Source organism: Leguminivora glycinivorella, chromosome 10 (assembly GCF_023078275.1).
Source record: "Leguminivora glycinivorella isolate SPB_JAAS2020 chromosome 10, LegGlyc_1.1, whole genome shotgun sequence".
Taxonomy (NCBI): Eukaryota; Metazoa; Arthropoda; class Insecta; order Lepidoptera; family Tortricidae; genus Leguminivora; species Leguminivora glycinivorella.
In genome coordinates this window covers 2,194,820-2,214,090 of record NC_062980.1, presented here as the reverse complement: position 1 = coordinate 2,214,090, position 19,271 = coordinate 2,194,820, and the positions used below count along the sequence as shown (strand labels likewise).

At 40.7% G+C, this 19,271-nt stretch overlaps 1 protein-coding gene across 1 annotated transcript in view; it reads left to right on the top strand.

The window, feature by feature from the left end:
* The first annotated feature begins 8,237 nt into the window (after positions 1 to 8,237).
* LOC125230543 overlaps positions 8,238 to 19,271 on the top strand; it is a 50,150-nt gene continuing 39,116 nt past the window's right edge. The window contains exons 1-10 of the mRNA XM_048135724.1: positions 8,238 to 8,396; positions 8,631 to 8,764; positions 11,603 to 11,805; positions 12,275 to 12,463; positions 13,014 to 13,156; positions 13,459 to 13,610; positions 14,393 to 14,574; positions 15,059 to 15,231; positions 15,725 to 15,873; positions 16,281 to 16,541. Coding sequence (XP_047991681.1) covers positions 8,359 to 8,396; positions 8,631 to 8,764; positions 11,603 to 11,805; positions 12,275 to 12,463; positions 13,014 to 13,156; positions 13,459 to 13,610; positions 14,393 to 14,574; positions 15,059 to 15,231; positions 15,725 to 15,873; positions 16,281 to 16,541 — 1,624 coding nt within the window. The 5' untranslated portion in view covers positions 8,238 to 8,358. The remainder of the gene's footprint in view (positions 8,397 to 8,630; positions 8,765 to 11,602; positions 11,806 to 12,274; positions 12,464 to 13,013; positions 13,157 to 13,458; positions 13,611 to 14,392; positions 14,575 to 15,058; positions 15,232 to 15,724; positions 15,874 to 16,280; positions 16,542 to 19,271) is intronic.

The window sequence follows — 19,271 nt, the reverse complement described above, 5'->3', positions numbered from 1 at the left end:
TTGTCAAGTATTAAATAAATATTTAGTGCCTGTGTGGTGATGGGTTAAGAATTTCACCACCCCCTTTTTTCCCGTGGGTGTCGTAGAAGGCGACTGTGGGATATGGGTTAAATTGTGGCGTAGGCGAGAGGCTGGCAACCTGTCACTACAATGTCACAGTTTCGTTTTCTTTAAATTGTGGCGTAGGCGAGAGGCTGGCAACCTGTCACTACAATGTCACAGTTTTGTTTTCTTTCAACCCCCTATTTGCCAAGAGTGGCACTGAAGCTTTAGTAGTTTCATGTGTTCTGCTTACCCCTTTATGGGATTTATTTATTTATTTTTTATTTATTTATTTAGGTTTGCCAACAGGTGTAATACAAAGATACTTATACATTAAAATTACTTATAAGATAAACTTGCTCGTAAGTAAGTATTCACCCAATTACAGGCAACGGCATGCATGTTTCAAAATTTTTCTTAATCCTAAGTAGGAACCAAGTTAAAATGGAAGTATACATCTAAATTAACTAAGTAAGTAGGTAGGTACAACTTTAAATACTGATACTATGAGTAATCTAAGGATACAGGCGTGATTGTATGTATGTAAATATTTAGTGTGATGAATCATCACTACGCTTTCAGCGATCACCGGTGTGAATAAATTTGTATTTTTCCAGCAAATGGCCGTGCATTTTCGTGAAAACGGTGCTTATCGTAATGACCGTGTTTGTGTAAAGTCGTTTTGTTTATTTATGTCGATTTGCGAATAATAATCTGCACTTCACTTTATCCAAATAGGTCAAATCCTTGTACGAATTACTTACAAACTTAAGTTAATGACTATTTTGTGTAGACGCGTCTATTTAGAGGCCGATTCAGACTTCACAATTTCTATCGATCCATCGTGATCAGTCACAAAAACAATATCAAAATCAGTCCAAGCCCATTACAAATTTTGAAATTAGAATCCACTTCTCAGTCATTCGTCTCTACTCCAACAGCTCCACTCTGAATGGCATAATTTTCCTCCGTCGGACATGTTTACTCGCACAATAAACGGTTTAGAGCCAGACATGTCGCAAGTTGTTTACAGGAAACTTTATAGGTTATGGTTATTTTATTCAGTGCAGTGCATTCAGGGCACTTAGCCGAATGGCACAAACGCTCACGAAACGAAACGCTCGTAGATATCTATCTCTATCGCTCTTGCGTTTTGGCGCGACAGAGCCAGACTACGTTTCGCGGCGTTTAATTTTCGTTTCGCGTCGCAGAAATACCATTCGGCTACGGCACCAGGTATGAATTCCGCGGTAGTAGATAGGTATAGTTGCGTTCACATAAATCTAAATATTTACGCAAACATAAATGTCTGAAGATATTGTGTGTAGAATTGTAGATAAACTGAATGCGATTGTAGGTGATAATGAATGGGATTGTAGGAATGAACCTACATAGGTTCATTTTCAATAGGTGTCTTCACAGACACAAGCGAAAACAGGAAATAATACTTGTTATTTTGCTTAGCTGAATAGATAGAATAATGTGTCCCATATTTATGACTTGTTCATTGATTTTATTTATTTAGAACACATACAGTCATTCATTCATATTCATGCATTCATGTCATTGAAATATGTTTTCAAATAAATAAATAATATCACAAGGGAGCATATAAATGTGCGCATGGAAACTTACTGTACGCATTTAGTTACATGTCCGCCTTTGGGTCACAGGTTTACATAATGTGTATCTTTCAAGTTAATCTGTTCAGTAGTTAGGGAGAAAATTGGCTGTGACAGACGGACGCACGAGTGGTCCTATAAGGGTACCATTTTTCAATTTTGAGATACGGAACCCTAAAAACGCATGAAAACTCGAAAATTCGCGTTTTCCGGGACCTATCGATTTTTCGGCACTGGTCCCACGTCCCACCGCGAGCTAAATAGTAAGCTATGAGCTATCGGCTATAAAAACGCTCACCGCTGCGCGAGTAACTATAAACATCGCCGTGTCTCTTTTAATTACACGGGAGTGATTATCTTTTGTTCGATTTTATAGCCGAAAGCTCATAGCTTACTAGCTCGCGGTGGGATCAGTGCCTGCACCCCCGAAAACCCCCACATAACAAATTTCAGCGAAATCGCTAAAGCTGTTTCCGAGAGCTTCGATATATGTGTAGCTTAACTTCAAACTTTACTTAGGTAAATCCATTACGCTTTAAGGTTGATTATATAAAAATATATGTTATGATCTGAAAGATAGTCAACCTCATATCAGAATGGGTTTACCTACCCAAGTATGAGGTTAGAAGTAGAAGCGACACGGATATAAATAAATACATATATGTATACAAGAATTGCTTGTTTAAAAGTATTGGATAGATAGTCCCAGTTTAAATTAATTTGAGTCTATGATAGATGACTTAATACAAAATTAATTAAAATCTCATCTAAATCCATCACGTCTAATAATTTAATGTAAGGTACAGCGGGACAAATTCCGACGACTGGGGGCAAATATAACTGATCCATTTTTTCCATGTCTTACAATGTTTGCATTATTAAATAGAGTGTCCACCGGTTATTTATGGTAGGCGGTAGGCGTGTTCAGTAGATAAAGGTAGAATTAGAATTAATCATCATATACAATGGCCCCCCAATCGAGATTTGCCCCGCTGTAGGTACCTTATTAATAACCAATTTTTCCCCTCACTAGCTCGGAAACACGTGTTTTGTCCTTTAATACCAAACGGGTAAAAACGCATTCTATCCACGTGGGTAAAGTAATTTGACTTTGAATAAAGTCAAATTAACTGCTTTAAAATTGACAAAAGTAGTTGAATCTAGTAACTAAGATGATTTACCACCCGTGGAAGTACTGGAAGCAGTGATAAACGCATTTTCTTGCGTTGTAGTTTCCTCGCTATAGTGAGGGGAAAAGTCTTGCGTTACACTCGGGTGCAAATGTATTTTACTTCTCGTGTGTTAAAAAACTCGCAAGTTCAGGATTCTATTCTCGAATTACTCGCTTCGCTCGTGATTCAACTATAGAATCCTTTCACTTGATCGTTTTTCAATTCCACACTCGGCGTTAAAATACAACTTTGCCCCCTTGTATAACAAATACTTATTACCTTCTCCTACCTCCTATTTAAACTCATTGCCATTCTGCACCTATTGTTTTGTCTTGTTGTTGGTTAGCCTGATTGAAACACAAGTTGCACAGCAAACGTCAACATCCCCGTGTTTATGTAGGGGAGTTTGGTTTGTACTTGGTTTGTTGGAAGTGCACCTTAACAAGCCACGAACGGTATTGTAGAACAATTAAACTAAAACTAAATAACCATTGTAGATTGAGAGAAGTCTGGGAATGGAAATGGTATGGAAAAGTTAAGAAATGCCGGCGTATCATGATTCCAATTTTATCACTTATCCACGTGGATAAAGCATCCGTCACGCTTTAGCAAGTATGTCAGTGTGAGAGTGACAGATGTCTTATCCACGTGGATAAGTGATAAAATTGGCAGCATGATACGCCGGCTGGACTAGAATGCGCTCCCACCCCACTATCGGTGTTCCCTGAAAAATGTGACCTCGCTTTCTTTAAAGCAAGAGTGAATCAGACTATTACTAAACCGGTGAGCTCCATCTTAGACTCCGTCTTCACTTCCCACAGGTGTGACTAGAGTCAATCGCCGATCAGCGTGCGTAGCTCGTAGATATCTATCTTTATCGCTCTTGCATATTGGCGCAATAGATCCAGACTACCTTTCGCAGCGTTTCGTTTTCGTTTCGCGTCGTAGAAATGCCATTTGGCTACGGGGCCAGTATGAAAATTAGGCTTTAAATCAAATATTAAGAAGTTGCTATTAGGTACAAAGCCTGAATGAAAAATTACCCTCGCATTTTTAAAATAGTTACTGAACTGATTAGATAAGGGGTGCTTGGTCTCTTTCTCACATATACATAAGTCAACATGACAGATAGGGACAGCGATTTTTTGGCTTATTCAGGTTTTTAAAGCGTTAATGAAAAGCGCCATTAGTAATTGATAAGATATTATTATCTATTAACACTAGAATAAGTCTTTTAATATAATTTAAGGTACTAACTTTGAAAATGAGTGCTTCATTTCGCCGTTAAACGTAAGTTTGGCGAAAAAACTAGAAACTGTATAACTGTAATCTTTGTTTTCAATAAATAAAAATAAATAAATAAAAGAAAGTGTTTAGAATTGAGTCTATTTTTCGTAACGGTATTTAAGCAAGACTCGATAAAACAATCCAGGCTCTGGAGTTCCGACTCTCCTTTAGTGTTCACGCTTGTCTTTATTTTTACCTGTTCCAAACTGGGTACGTAGCCGAATGGAAACGCTCGTAGATAATTATCTATCTCTATCGCTCTTGCGTATTGGCACGACAGAGCCAGACTACCTTACGCGGCGTTTCGTTTTCGTTTCGCGTGTCAGAAAAGCCAGTTGGCTGCGGCACCTGACCTTAAAAATGACCAATTTATCCAATATCTTCGTAAGAAGCTTAGTAGCCCAAAAACTGGTTTTGGAAGATTTTTTAAAGGGATTTTGAAAAGGTAATTCTTAGAACTACGAGATGTTACTCTAGCAGTTTTTAGTTTATGATTGGAAATCATACAGTTTATAACATATATCAAAGAGGACCGAGTATTATAGAGAGTTACTGTCAAAGTAAAATGTGTAATCACAGTGCATAGACTGCCATCTCTCGACACAAGCTTAAACTTTTGAACCTCAGTTTTGACAATTTGGCCCATATTCTTAGCTTGATATGTGTTAAAATGTCAAATATTAATATTAGCGCCATCTAGCCGAGCGTTCCCCAAAGGTATAACACCATCTTGGCCACCGTACCTTTTTCTCTATGGCATTGAGGTACGTTTTTTTCGTAGACCTTATCCGTCTATACGGAGTTGCATATCGTCACTACTTTTAAAAAAACTTGTATCTTCGTCTGTCAATGAAAAGAAAATTGTAGTAAGTATGTGTGGAATGCATATAGACTTACTGCGTTTTAACTTTGAGGAGCAGCGTGAGATACGAGATTTTTTAAAAGTAGTGACGATATGTCTTTGCATGTATGTATTATGTTAACGTGTAGAACTGATGTGAGATCAAAGGGTTGTTTAATTATAAAGCTAACCCCTATTTGTACCCCTACTAGTTGCGGTTGTGAGCAAATGTTGGCTTATTCAGTGACGCTCCGTGCTGTGTCTGTGTCTACGAACGATAACATGTAGTGTAGGTATTGTGGTGGCTATATAACTTTGTTGTTTGTAGGTAGGACACGTGGGGTACACTGAGAGAAATTTGCATTGTGAATTTAACAAGTTCGACTTGTTGCGGTTTATCCGTTTGAATCAGCCAAACGTATGTTTAAAAAATATGTGTCAGGTTGTTTTTATAAAATCGACTTGTTGATTCAAATGACAAGTAGCTTGTTGTTTGAACCAAAGAGCACGTAGGCGCTATTTTAACCAAAAAACTTGTTGAACGAACATGAAAACTGGTTGTATTTTCTCTCAGTGTAGCACCAAATTGGCGTGATGTTAAAAAAAGTCTACAAACTAATTACTATTTTATCAGTAAGTTACATTGCAACATGTCTCTTATACCAAAGCTCGTGATTCCTTCGATCTACCCGCCTACTTTCTACTATAAAGCCTCCGCCACACATAAATCGTTTTGATAGCGTAGCGTTAGCGGAGCGTCAGCGGAGCGCAATGATAGCGATGCGCCGGCGGAACGTTCGCGTTCAGTACATCCATACTAATATTATAAATGGGAAAGTGTGTGTGTCTGTTTGTTTGTCCGTCTTTCACGGCCAAACGGACCGACGAATTGACGTGATTTTTAAAGTGGAGATAGTTGAAGGGATGAAAAGTGACATAGGCTACATTTTGTCTCTTTCTAACGCGAGCGAAGCCGCGGGCAAAAGCTAGTTTTGTATAAAAAAGACGTAAGACGCGCCGCAAGCGACGCGGTGCCACGCCTGTCTTACGACGTGCGTTACCTGAGTGTGGGTTGCCGCTTAGGCTTGCTTACTTGCGATACAAGCAGTGCGTCACGGGTGACACGAGTATGTGAACATTTCTCATTTCTGAAAAGGTACAAAACGAACCCTTATGGTATCCTTATGGTCCGTCTGTCACAAATCCAATTATATCGAGAGATCTTTTACTATATGGTACATTTTTTATTTCTAATATACTATTGAGATATAGGTAAGTGGCTTTATAGAAACTTTCTTATAAAAACAGTTGTTTTTATCATACACGTTAAACAGTTTTCATCTACCATAACTTGCTCTAGATCCATGATCGAACGGCCCACGGTCACCTGCGCACGGGCATAATGCGCTTCCGCCGGAAATGATCGCCGCCATGTTGGATTGATTGTGCGCGCCAACCGTGGATAATCGGTACATGACCGATCACGTGTGTTTACATACGGGAGAGATTTGTGTACGGATTCTATTTGAAAAAAAAAACTTAGAATCTGATTTAATATTACAGTCTTTATGTCACCGCCAAATAAATATAAGTATCTTCATGTTGTTGAGGAGTCTTTGCAAACATTTAGAACTACCTTTCACGATTCTTATATAGAAAGTGGCTTGCCAATCCCTAACTGATCAAGTTTAAAATGGAATGGTAAAGTTACATAATACATTAGGGATCTGTCATAATTCAGGCGAGAAGAATTTCTTAAACTGAACAGTAGATAGGTATTCTAACAGCTGTTATTTAAAATTTTTCTAACGAAAATGGTTGAAATGGTTTTCTCCGCGTTCTTGACAACTGTAGGTACTAAAAGTGTTTAATTTGTTTACAGCGATGGGGTCAGGTGCATCAGTGTCGGTAGACACGCCTGGTGGCGACCTCCGCCTGCCAACTTCGGGACTAAAGTTCAACATAAACCAGTTGAGAGCGCTCAATGGCTATGTTGACTCTCTGTATGATGACGACCAGAAAGGTAAACCTGGAACTTGTGATTAAGAGTAAACAGTAGGGATATCACCTAAAATCAATTTTAGATGTATTAATGGTGAATTGGTGATAAAACTGATAAATACACTTTGTGGCTAAGTCTGAGCTCTGTAGGTACTTAGTCTTAGATGCTCTTAGGGTCTCTTGCTCCACAGAATTTGGCAGTTGACAGCCCACTAACCTTGAGTTAAGCGGGTGGTGCAAATGGCCTTAGTTAGCTAATCAATAGTATGTATGGATTGGATAGAAAACTCTACTTTACCCTTCCTCATATTATCTCATATGCATAGACAAAGGGTGCAAAGCAGACATTCAAGAAATAAATTACATCGATTACTTCAGAAATTCTATATACTTAGATATTTTGAATAGGGGTGCACCTCACCTACTGCCTAAAAAGACTAAGTAATAATGTACGTTTATGTTTTTAGATCGAATGTCAACGGAGATGGAGAGTGCAGTAGAAAGCTTAGTCCAGAGGATAGTGGACGGGGCTGGACAGCGAGACCCAAGGTTCCGATGTTGTCATCTCATCGCTTTACACAGAGGCAAGAAGGTAACTGCGTCAATCGAGTTTCTTTCTGCTTCCTTATGTTTCGTATGATATGCTATTCATGTTATTTGAAGGATATCGCCCCGTGTAGAGTCTGTTCGGAAAGAGAAGAGCCGTGAAATGTATTGGACTTCATACATTTCATGACTTTTTTTCCGAACAGACTCTAAGCTAAAGACCATCTCAAATCTCAATATTGTCATACCAACGCATGGTAATATCTCCACTGCCGTAACTGTCTATCATGGATCATGAATAGTATGCATGGGGGGGGGGGGGGGGTCACTTTTTTTCCTGCAATTACTACTACTCATTGGCGCAGCGACCCAAAATGAGTCTTGGCCTCCGACACGAGTGCACGCCAACATCCCGATCCTTAGCGACGTCCCTCCAGTTGTATGCTTGGAGATCGTGCAGATCCGCTTCAACGGCATCACCCCAACGATATCTAGGCCGTCCACTTGGCCTCCGTCCTACTGAGAGACCTAGGTATGCCGTTTTCGCGCCACGATCATCCTCCATTCTTAACACAATCTGCTTCCTGCAATTACATTAGATAATCTTATAGAAAAATTCAACAGCAGCAGCATCAAAAATGTTATATCGGCTTAAAATTTCCAGTATTATCTTATAATGCTCTCGTTTTATAGAAAGTTTTATTCCTCAGATGCGTTCCCGTTCTTTGGAATACCTGGTGACCCTCGACTCTTTGTCAGTACTAAATGATGGGAACGAAGACTGTTATCTCCAAGAGGGGCCGACAGGCTACGGAAGAGTGCGCCTCACTGGGAAGGAGGCTGAAAAATGGGAGGAGTTTTGACGCCTGCAGGGTATTTGTGTAGGTTAGTGCTTCATTTCCTCAAATGTAATCTGCTAGGGCAAACTAATTATCATCATCATATCAGTATTTTATTGCCCACTGCTGAGCATAGGCCTCTCTTCTAGTACGCCACTTGTTCCGGTCCTGAGCTAGTCTCATCCAGTTGTGACTCGCGGAAAATTGCGATGTCTTCCACCCAACGAGCCAACGGATGCAAAGCACTTCAATTCAAAGACTAACATTGTTACATTTTCAGGGATAAAGTGTTGGAGCGATGGGTGGAGCTGATTGCGCGTTGTGCGCACGCCCGCGGTGGTGGTGGCTCCCGTGTGCTCTGCGCAAGGGCGGCTGCGCGGGCGCACCCGTACAAGTACTGCTACTTAGAGAGGGGTGAGTCACTCATGAATAGTGTTGACTATTTTAGAGACTCGTAGTGGTGGGTGGAGCGCCCAACTTACACCGGTACCGGTACACTGAGAGAAAAAACAACCAATTTTCATGTTCGTTCAACAAGTTTTTTTATCAAAATAGCGCCTACGTGATCTTTGGTTCAAACAACAAGTTAGATTTTGTTAAGTGTAACTAGTACATTCTAGAAGTTTCATTTTATTTGAATCAATATTTTATTTAGTCGATTTTATAAAAGCAACAAGACTCATATTGTTTTAAAATATGTTTGGCTGATTCAATTAAATATCTTTTAACAAGTTTGACCTTGTTGTTCGAACAAATTCGACTTGTATCATCAACATTGTGATTTATTCCGTTTACTAAAATAATTTTGTTTCAAACGAATAAACCAGCAACAAGTCGAACTTGTTAAATTCACAATGCAAATTTCTCTCCGTGTACAGTTGGACAAATACTGCTACTCAGAGACTGGGATTACGGTTTTGCTATCCTCGTAAAAAAACAAAAAGTAGGGTCTGGCTGGGGCAGAAGATTCGTGGGGAGAGATGTTTGTTAAGAATCGACAAAATACTGTTAGCTTAAAGAGCTGAGCGAGGTTGGGTGAGTAAAGCCATTTTATTTGTACTAACAAACACATCCCAACCTAAACCACAGTATAATAAAGAGTACTATCGTACAGTATGGTCACTCCCACTCCCCGCTGAAAGTGCCGCGCACCCCCTCTCGGTTACCTCACAGTTACCGCCTGTCAGAAACGCGAACAGTCGACCTGTCATATGTCACTCATACAAGCATGGTACGCGTTCACCTACACGAGCTTAGACTGTTGGTGATAGGAACGCGCCTCTTTCATATATTTTATCGCCAGTGTCCGAGGTGTGCCTAAACATAAAAGTATTTAAGGACTAAAGAAAAGCTCGTCAAAAATACAGAACCATTAAAAAAAATCACACATACACATACAATCACGCCTATATCCCATACAGGGGTAGGCAGAGCACATGAAACTACTAAAGCTTCAGTGCCACTCTTGGCAAGTAAGGGGTTGAAAGAAAATGAAACTGTGACAAAAATCAGTGAATCAGTAAACAAAAAACTTCAGAACACCTCTAAAAGTCACATTATACCGCCTAAATTTTAATGATCCCATCGCTCAAGTTACCTCAAACAATATCGTTCACCGTTTACACACAAACTAGTTCCGTTGTTTTCGCACGACATTTCAACGCGGACCTAATAATAATAATTCATCATAAGTTTCGCGGAACTGTAAATCACCTTCGTTATCTACCTAAGATTCGAATTCATGTAAGTATCCTTACTAATGGGAAAGTGTATGTGTGTGTGTCTATTTGTATGTTCGTCTGTCACGGCAAAACGGAGCGACGAATTGACGTGATTTTTTAAGCCAACATAGTTGAAGGGATGGAGAGTGACATAGGCTACTTTTTGTCTCTTTCTAACCCTCTGCTTCCCTAAAATGGGGGATGAAAGTTTGTATGGAGCATTCCGCAATTTTCGAATTTAACGAAGCCGCAAGCAAAAGCCAGCTTTCTACATATTTCCCCAGATTTTCAGGATTGAGGCGGAATTCGGCGACTCCCTCTCTACATATCGTGATTAGGTTAGAACCTTATTCGCTAGTATTTTGGATTATTATACCTACTTTACTTCACTATGGCACTGGTCCCACCGCGAGCTAGTAAGCTATGAGCTATCGGCTATAAAAACGAACAAAAGATATGCACTCCCGTGCAAATAAAAGAGACACGGCGATATAAGCTCACCGCTGGGCGAGTAGTTATAAACATCGCCGTGTCTCTTTTATTTACATGGGAGTGATTATCTTTTGTTCGTTTTTATAGCCGATAGCTCATAGCTTACTAGCTCACGGTGGGACCAGTGCCTATCATCAAAAAAGTGTTTTGAATGATTCACGGTTATTTTCATTAGACTTATATTGACCGGGATATAGACCGTGATTACCTTTTTGATTTTTGTCTAGCTCCCGATATTTCGATGCAGTTGCATGCATCATGATCACCATGATAAAACCATATATGCATCATGATAAAACCAGTTTTCCGTGATTATGATGCATGCAACTGCGTCGAAATATCGGGAGCTAGACAAAAATCAAAAAGGTAATCACGGTCTATATCCCCATCAAAAAAGTATTAAGTCTGTTTGATTTAAGGTAAAATTTTCTTTAGCAAGAGACGAGTGTGAATGAAAACGGTTCGGGAGGAAGTTTGATTAAATTTTAATAGAGTGTTTACGAAAATGGCTGCTGTTTATGTATGGGGTGTGGATGGAAACGGCTTTGTTAATAGTTTGTTTCACGTGAATTGATTTGAAAGGGTGGTTTATTTGCACGGGAAAATAAACAATGAATGCGGTTTGAAAATGTAATTAAGTGTTTTGGATACTTGCAATTATTACGAGTAGGTATCTTTTCAAAGGGGATTATATGAAATAATTGTAGGATAGATAGGTACGATACATTGTACAGAACATTTGCAAATAAATAAACAAATAAACTTCTCAAAAGGGCGGGTATTAGCAATAAATATATATTAGGTACTACATATTTCAAGGACATAAACTTCAAGTTCTGAAATAAGAATAGAAAGGTTATTTTTGTACAATATGAAGAATATGAGTAAGCTCCTTCTAAAAAATCTATATATACTTCATGTGCATATAAGCCTTTCTAGAAAGGCAAATTTAATTACATAAAGTGCTAAATATTAGAAAAAAATTGCGGACGTCTTTGGTAGTCGACACTAATGTTACTGGTCATATTTCTCTTTGCAGCCTCTCCACCACAAGCCATGGCCGATCGCCGTCTGGCCATCGTCGAAGGCGCAGCTTGGGTGATGGTCCGTGTCGGTGCCAGCGAAGCCGAAGCAAAGCTTATACTAGGAGCGAGGGTCTCTGGAGTCAGTGCGGCCGCTTATACCTGCCGCGTGCCGCTTACAAGCCCCCTTGCGTTGCTACACTACACTGCTGCCAACCAGGTACTCTGACCTTTAATTTTCTAGACTAGTATTAGCCTGTGCTAGTAGCCATAGAAGGGCCATTTTGGAAGGCGCAGCTTGAGTGATGGTCCTTGAGAGCCAGCGAAATCGAAGCCAAGCCCCTCGCTCCCAGCATGAGGCTGGGAGCGAGGGTCTCTGGAGTCAGTGTGGCCGCTTAATACCTGCCGCGTTCCGCTTACAAGCCCCATGCGTTGCTACACTACACTGCTGCGAATCAGATCAAGCTGATGATAAACAGTTTATTTGTTTTTAAATATGAAAGCTTTTGTTTCTAAAGGCCTAGAGTACTGTACTAGTAAAATTCACCTACCTGCCAAAACACTGCCCGCGTTGTACAATTTGCTCCCCTACTTACAGGTCTTACTGTCTTTAAAATATACCTTGTGTTTTTCTTGCCTTAACAGCATGAATTTTGGATCAAACATTTTTACTCATAACAATTCCCCAGGGTTACTACACAACGGCAGTAGGCCCACCGTCAAACACAACGTGCGTTGAACGAGCAGCTACATGGCAGCTTTGGCACCCATCCTTAGAAGCAACCGTGGATGCGCACTTCTCTGAATTGTCTACCATCGCGAGGATAGCTGGAGCCATCAACTCACTGCTGGATAAGATGAGAGAAGGGATATATCAGGTTAGTGTTTCATATGTCATTGGTAGCACGTATAAAACCTGGTACCATCAGTGGGTAGAATAGATCAACCATAGATCAGGCAACTTTGGTATGCCTCGTAAGAGGCCAGCCTGGACTCCGATTTGTCTGAATTTTGTACCGTGGCGAGGATAGATGCTCTCAATTCTCAAGGTGTTTCATTATCACGGTACCATGAGCCGAACGTGTGGTAGGTACTGTAGATAACTCGACGCGCTTCGGGCTTCGACCTCCTGAGTTCCAGCCAGCAGCAGTTGTACGAGCCAGCAGTTCCAGTGGCAGATCTACGAATTGGAGTGGCTGGCTTCCCCTGAAGCCCCCTCTAAAAACATATTTAAGTAGGTAGTACTATCTATATATCAACTTTATGTGTTTGATTTGTATGTACGATGACCCAAAATGAGGCTTGGCCTCTAACACAAGAGTACGCTACTTTGCTCGGTCTACAGCGTCTTAGTGGCAGTAGTGCCACTCTCTCCTATCTGTTGATATCTTGTAGAATTTCCTGAGTCTCTAAGAGACATTCTTCCAGGGTTCCCTCCGCGGTGTGAGCCGCTACATGGCGCAGTGCGCGCTGCGCCGGCGCGTGGATCGCTGCGCTGCGCACAGTCAGGCTGCTGCGCGATTGATTGCGCAAACTCATGCGTCACATCATCTGCTGCTGGTTTTGGACTCGTGAGTATACAAATCAATTTTTTTTTGGAATGTTAGCATACTTGAATATATTTGTGAATATCTTTAAATAAAGCACGGCGTTCCAAAAGTTCCAATGGCTGCTGCTCTAAGAAGAGTAGACAAACAAGGATAACGGCTCAAACAAAGATAAAATCATTGGCACTGAACTTCTTTACCTAAGTAAAAGGCACTACAATAAGTAAGCGGATTAACACACTAAGACAACGATAGCTTTATGATGACGAAATATATATCATCTTAGATACTATGATATGATTCAAATGGAATTTCTTTTTATTCAGGTTGTTAGCAGTATGTGAACGAGGAACGACAGCAGGCTACGTGTACCCAGTAGATCGAGCTGCCTTGGTGAGACGAGGAGCTCGTGGCACTGATTGGGCCGCTGATGCAGCGACGATTCGACGGTGTCTCATGGACTTGCACCGACTGCCTGGTAAGTATCTCCTATTTAATTCCCTGAACATTTCTGGTATGTGATGTGATGTGAGCGAGAAGCAACAGCAAGCTACATTTATCCAGTAGATCGGACTGCCTTGGGTACGTAGCCGAATGGCACAAACGCTCTCGAAACGCTCGCGAACGGTAGTCTGGCTTTGTCGCGCCCATACGCAAGAGCGATAGAGATAGATATCTACGAGCGTTTCGTTTCGTGAGCGTTTGTGCCATTCGGCTACGTACCCTGGTGAGACGAGGAGCTAGTGGTACTGATTGAGCCGCTGATGCAGCGACGATTCGACAGTGTCTCATGGATTTGCACCGATTGCCTAGTAAGTATCTACTGCTTCCTTATAGACTGAATCTTCATGTCCCTCACTTATGAGTCTTAGAATAACCTCACTGTATATGAGTCTTATGATAACCTCGACATAGAGGACCAATTTTCATCAAACATGGCTAGGCTAGGCTAAAACGCTTCCGACTAATTCAGCTTTGAAATAAAAAAAAAACGAAATCTAAATCGGTTCATCCGTTAGGAAGCTACGACCCCACAGAGAGAGAGAGAGAGAAACACACACACAGACAGATAGATACGTCAGACTTATAAAACCTCGTCGTTTTTGCGTTGGGAGTTAAAAAGTAGAAACATGCCGCGGTAAAAGTTGCAAGAAGTTTTAATCCCTCATCCAAACCCAATCTCCGAACCCCAACTCTAAAACTTAACCAAAATGACTCCTACCTCTGAAGGAGGCAATAAGAAGGTATTTATCTTTTCAGGGTCCGAAGAAATCCTACTCACACCCTCAGAGTCCCTGGAATCGGTGCTGTTTTCTCGCTGGGAGCACTTGAACAGAGTTCCGAAGCCGACAACAGGAATCCCGAGCTTCACAAGGCGTCAACTGATGTACTTGTGGAGAGTCGCCAGCGAGCTGGTGGCTTGTAAGAACATGGTGGTTTGTGTGAGTTGACATTTTCACATTTGATTGTATCCTACTTTGTGGTTGCACACCAAGTGCGCATCATCATCATCATTTCAGCCATTAATCGCCCACTGCTGAGCATAGGCCTCCCTTTGTGTACGCCACTTATCCCGGTCCTGGGCTAATATCATCCAGAAGTGCCCCACAGATTTTCGAATGTCGTCCACCCAACGAGCCAACGGCAAGTGCGCATAGTAAGATAAAAGTGACGCCACTGTTTCTAGCATCTTTTTGTCCGCACATTAAATTTGGCATTTAGTATGTTTAGGACTCAACAATATTACATGACTCAATAAAATTGGCTCCTCGAGCGGTAGAACAAAATTTTAAAATTTTCGAGTCATGAGGCGCGCTACCTCTTATGGGACAGTTTTCAATACTAAATGGTGGACCCCGCCGAGTGCCTGGTTAATGAAAGGCGTGCATACGGGGTGAATTTATGCTAAGTATCTCATTTCCACAGGAAAACCACAGCACATTCCGTGCCAACTTGCTCCAAGCGACTTCTCAGCACGAAATCATAGAACAGCTGATCCATATCCTAGCCATCATGCTTGACCAAGCACGAGACCTGTATCTGAACAATATCGAGACCAGAAGTTTTGGAGAGTTCGACAGAGATACTACCACTTACAGGTAAACCTGATATAAGTGACGTAGGAAAGAAAAATTTAAACCACGGTTTGAACATTCTAGTTGAAACATGAAAGGATGGACCAGTTGATCCACTTCCTGGCAACCTGCTATCTGTAGAAGGTTCCTTCATACCTGTAACACTTTTTGTTTATATCTGCATAAGTCGAAGGTTTTCATTCCTTAGCTTTTATTTTTGGGTCAAATTCCAGATTTCTCTAAATTCTTATAATTTGTTTGGCAAACATTTTATAATTGACCCGACTGTTAGATATTATAATTCTGCGAAATCAAAAATATCCTTAGATTTAGTGAAAGGTCAATATTAATTCATTGATAATGCTCTCAGTGATAAAGCTTTGGCGAAAGAGATTGTTTGAATAAAGTTTACCCTAAATCATCCTTTTATAATATTAATTTGAAGCCCTCTATAAAAATCTCATGCAGAACCGGTTTGTGGCTTTCCAACTCAGAAGGGTCCTATTCCACTATGTAGGTCAAAGAAATGGAACAAGCTGAAGGACTACTACGACGCGTCTTCAGCGTGCTTGATAGACGCCGTCAGACGGGACCCGGAGCTGCGGACAGAGAATTTGGAAGATGAGCTCAATGTTATGAGGAACGTGCTCAACTGGCTTTATAAAGGTAATTCTATAAATAAAACTTTTGAAACAAAGAGCCATTCTTGGTATGCTCCAAAAGATTTGGAGTATGGAGTCTGGAGAAGTTCTTAGTCAATGACTGTCAACCTCACACTTTTTATTGATCTTCGAACTTGAAGCAGGTACCTATACGTCCAACTTAAATAGCTTTCTTCTCTATCGGTCCTTCGTTTTATTACTTACTTTACCAGCCCCTCTAGCACAACTTGCCTTGTCGCGCGCGAGTTTATACTTGAAAAATTAAAGGGTCAGAAATGTGGATGAATTTCGGGATTCAAATATTCTACTTATCAAAAAATATTAGAAGATTCTGTCGTTTTGACAATTTTTCATTTAGGTACTTTTTTAAACTTCTAACTTTTCTAAGGCTGGTCTTTTATTTCATCTCAGGAGTAAAGGACGACAAGAAATACCTCAGCCCAGTTCTCAAGCCCTACCTCGACGCACTCTTCACCGGCTCCCTCGAAAACTCCTGGTTCCTCGAAGAGTTCGACGCCAAGAAGAGCGAAGCAGAATTCCAAGGTCTCCAAGTGTACTGTACTGGTGTCCATGATGGGGTCATTGAACCCTGTCTTGGGCTATTGGGAGCAGCCAAGAAGCTGGCCTGGGCTAAGGCTATGGTGGATTTTGTGGACAGATATAAGCATATCGGTGAGTTTTATTTGTAAGTTGGTTACTAGTACTATTTATAGGAATGATCAGCGATATGGTCAATTGGTCATGGTAAAGGACTGTTGCTTACTCCTGGTTTCTCAAGGAGTTTGACGCCAAGAAGAGGGAAGCAGATTTTCAAGGTCTCCAAGTGTACTGTGTGTCCATGACCGGGTCATTGAACCCTGTCTTGGGGTTTTGGGAGCAGCTAACTAGTTTCTCAGCCTGGGTTAAGGCTATGGCAGATTTTGTGGATAGATATACTTAAATATATCGGTGAGTTTATTTGTAAGTTGGTTACTAGTAATATTTACAGGAAATATAGGAATAATCAGGGATATCGATGTGATAAAGCAACGTGTTGTTCAGGTAACATCCTAACTGGTTTAGATAAATTGTGGAACAAACTGTCGCCTTAGTTATTTGTTAATTCAGTTTTAGGTATCTTAAATTGTACTTGTGAAACCATACTTAATACGTCTCAAATATTTACGAGTAGGTAGGTGTACCTCGTCTTGCTTAAAAAATCATTGGGAAAAATCAAAACTTTCAAACTCATTTGTCATGTCTCTCCAAAATAACCAGAAGATAATGTAGATATTCAAAAATTTACGGCTACAGTTAAGGCTATCCACGGAAAACTTAAGTAGGTATTAGTACACACTAGTAAGTATGTATATGAGTATTGCTACGCCGAAGATATTCCACCGACTTAACATTCTCATAGTTGAAGTGACCTCATTTGAAAGTATAATCGCCACATATCTGCGGTAAGCGAGGGAACTTCCACACAAGTTCGCAAAGGTGTCAAAGTTGGGAAGTTGCAAGTGCAATGGTATTGTCGATTGCGGGCGAGTAAAGGCTCACCACACCGACTGTGTGTTGGTAGACTTGCAATTTAGTCGGAGACGTCATAAAATCCATACATATACTTACCTACTTAATATTATAAATGAGTGTGTGTATGTTTGTTTGTCCGTCTTTCACGGCAAAACAGAGCGACAAATTGACGTGATTTTATTAAGTGGCGATAGTTGAAGGGATGAAGAGTGACATAGGCAAATTTTTGTCTCTTTCTAACCCACCTTAAAATGGGAGGTGGAAGTTTGTACGGAGCATTATGCAACTTTCGAATTTAACGCGAGTGACGCCGCGGGCAAAAGCTAGTATACTATAATGTAATGATTGTAATGGAACAGCACGCTTACTCTTAAGGAGGAAAACAGCCTTTTAGTCACAGAACGTAGGGTATTAAGGAAGATTCTAGGACCCGTCAAAAGAGACGAAGGCAGTTGGAATCCAAAAAAAGGCTATTAAAAAAAAGATTCTAGGATCCTGCCTACCGTCATAAAAAGAGACGAAGGCAGTTGGAATCTAGAAAGCTGAAATTTGGTACCAATATGTATATCAATCAAAAAAGTACTTTTAAAGGCTATTCCAACCCCAACGTGTGAAAAACATCTCTTGGATACTCTCCCCCCTCTAATAATAAGCGATCCTGCCTACTTCAAATTGTTTTAAGTAGGTTCAACACATTTAGAAGTTATATATATTAATTTGTATATTTAAATATATTTAATAGGAAAACTGTATAAAAGAGACTGAAACGACTCCACAGTCAAACTAATTGTAGTTTTGTGGAGCATTGTATTTAAGTTATGTTTGTAATTCTGAGTATAATAAATAAATAAATAATAAATAAAATAATAAGTTGGAACTTGGAGGATCCGAAAGAATGCCAAAATTGAGGAACTAGTAGCCGAGCCAAATATTGAAACCAAAGCGCAACGTCTCCGTCACCTTGAAAGGATGAGTGAAGATCGGGCAATCAAAAGAGCCTACTTGGGAAGACCGACTGAACGCCGTCCTGCTGGCCACCCAAAATATCGTTGGGCGGATAGAGTGGAGGTAGACCTCCGTGAGCTCGGCGTCGGCGAAAGCTGGCGCGATACCGCTCAAGACCGAGCAAAGTGGCGTGCTCTTGTGTTGGAGGCCAAAACTTATTTTGGTTATGGCGCCAGCCAAGTAAGCAGTAATGGAACAGACGTAATCGTGCACTTTTATGTACACTCATACAGGCCTTTATTTAAACGTTAATTTTCAGCATTAATGTCGTGGGCTAACGTATAATTGTATGACTTGTCTCTGGCATAGAAGTTGTGGGATAGTTTAGACAGTTCACAGTGGAATTGGGGTCAATACAGTTGCGGGTCATGTGACGGCAACTTACTCGACATATAGAAGTTGGAATCAGATGCTTTAGAATATGGATATGAAACTATTAACTTATTTTTTTTTACTCCCGTGGATTCGGAGGCAAGATCGAGCAGAAACCCTACATAAAAGATGCCCGCCCCCGCCCGGCGCCCCGCGCACCCATGCATACGATATAGCTTAAAGCATCAGCCGCGGGGCGCCCATGGACAGCGGCCGGGGGAAGCGACAGGGTGAGTGCAGGAACAGGGGAGGGACAAGTCAAAATGGAAACAGTGCGAATTTCACGAAAGTTATTCTAGAAAACTATTTAAATGATCGTAGGTGTACGCTCGGTGTTTAACTTCAAAAAAGAAGATTTGATAAACCTATTAACTTATTTTTAAGTCCCCGTCGTGGTTCAGGTTCAGGCACTAGCGAGAGAATGACGGTTGTGCTTATGCATGGCCCAGAAAGGTGGATTTCTGGTTTGTTCTTTTTAAATTGTGCATAAAGTAACGCATTTTTAGAATCGTT